At 40.8% G+C, this 1,177-nt stretch overlaps 1 protein-coding gene across 1 annotated transcript in view; it reads left to right on the top strand.

The window, feature by feature from the left end:
- Positions 1–6: 6 nt before the first annotated feature.
- The window catches only part of LOC107553414 (vasohibin-2-like), a 37,735-nt gene continuing 36,564 nt past the window's right edge, over positions 7–1,177 (top strand). The window contains exon 1 of the mRNA XM_016235602.1: positions 7–521. Coding sequence (XP_016091088.1) covers positions 207–521 — 315 coding nt within the window. The 5' untranslated portion in view covers positions 7–206. The remainder of the gene's footprint in view (positions 522–1,177) is intronic.

Raw genomic sequence — 1,177 nt, 5'->3', positions numbered from 1 at the left:
TACAGAAATGGTATCGCTGAGCATTTTTCTGCCTCTGAATCTTTTTCAAATCACCTGATTTTCTTACTCTTGAGCAGGACCGAGTGGTTTTGGCACATTAGTGTGCATGTTCGAGGCGCAACATGTCTTTGTGTATGAATGCTGGGCAGTCATAACTGATCTGGGGAAAAACAAGGGGAAACTCCCCCTCGGAAGACTTCTGAACAATGACCGGACCAAGCGCCACCAGCAGCGGCTCAACGGCCAAGAGCAGCAGACACGGGCGGTCCAAGAGCAGCAGTACCTACTGTCACACTACCGGTCCGGCGGCTGAATCCACCGCATCCACTGCCGCGAACAACACCGGCAGGTCTTCCGGCGAGGAAGAGGAGAAAGACGGCGAGGTCCCGTTTTTCGTGAACAGGACGGGCTTTCCCATAGACACTGTCACCTGGGACAGAATGTGGTCACATGTCACCAAAGTTCATCCTGATGGACAGGAGATGGTGGATAGAATACGAAATGCAACACACCTCTCTAAAGTAAGTGGAAAGTAATGGATTATTTATGTAGACTCATTTAAATATCTCAAAACTCAAAGTCCAGTGAGCTGCCTGTCTAGACAACATTTTTGGCGTCATATAGATGTGATGATATGTCTTGAAATATTTGAGACCCCAAAATGTTATCTTGTTAGGAAGCTCATATGTATGATACACATACGTATGCTCCTGTGTGATACGATACACAAAATGTTGATAGACAGCTTAACGCTAGTTATATAATCCCCCAAATGCTGGTACCCTAAAAATGCTTGAAAATGCTTAAATGTCTAAGCAGGCAACGTATTTATAAAATGCCCAAAAAGATTTCTTGTTTGGCAAGTTACTAGGTTTTAAGTGACAGCCACTGAATGTGTGTTTGTACAGATGTCAGTAGAAAATGGATAATGGATATAAAAATGCAGAATGGTCATATGGTATTATCATGTTTCTGGTCATCTTTTAAGTCCAGTAGTTTATAATACTTTTTTTCTTTTTTCTTGGTATATATATATATATATGAAGTTTTTTTTAATAGGTAATGCCATCTGATACATCACTGTTTTTTTTTTTGTCAAAATAATATTTGACAGTACTTAAGTTTGGGGTCATTTGTTTTTTAAAGGGGTCATATGATGCGATTTCAAGTTTTCCTT

Source organism: Sinocyclocheilus grahami, unplaced genomic scaffold, assembly GCF_001515645.1.
Source record: "Sinocyclocheilus grahami isolate Dianchi unplaced genomic scaffold, SAMN03320097.WGS_v1.1 scaffold473.1, whole genome shotgun sequence".
Lineage (NCBI taxonomy): Eukaryota > Metazoa > Chordata > Actinopteri > Cypriniformes > Cyprinidae > Sinocyclocheilus > Sinocyclocheilus grahami.
The sequence above is the reverse complement of the archived record's forward strand: the minus strand, read 5'-3'. Positions and strand labels throughout refer to the sequence as shown.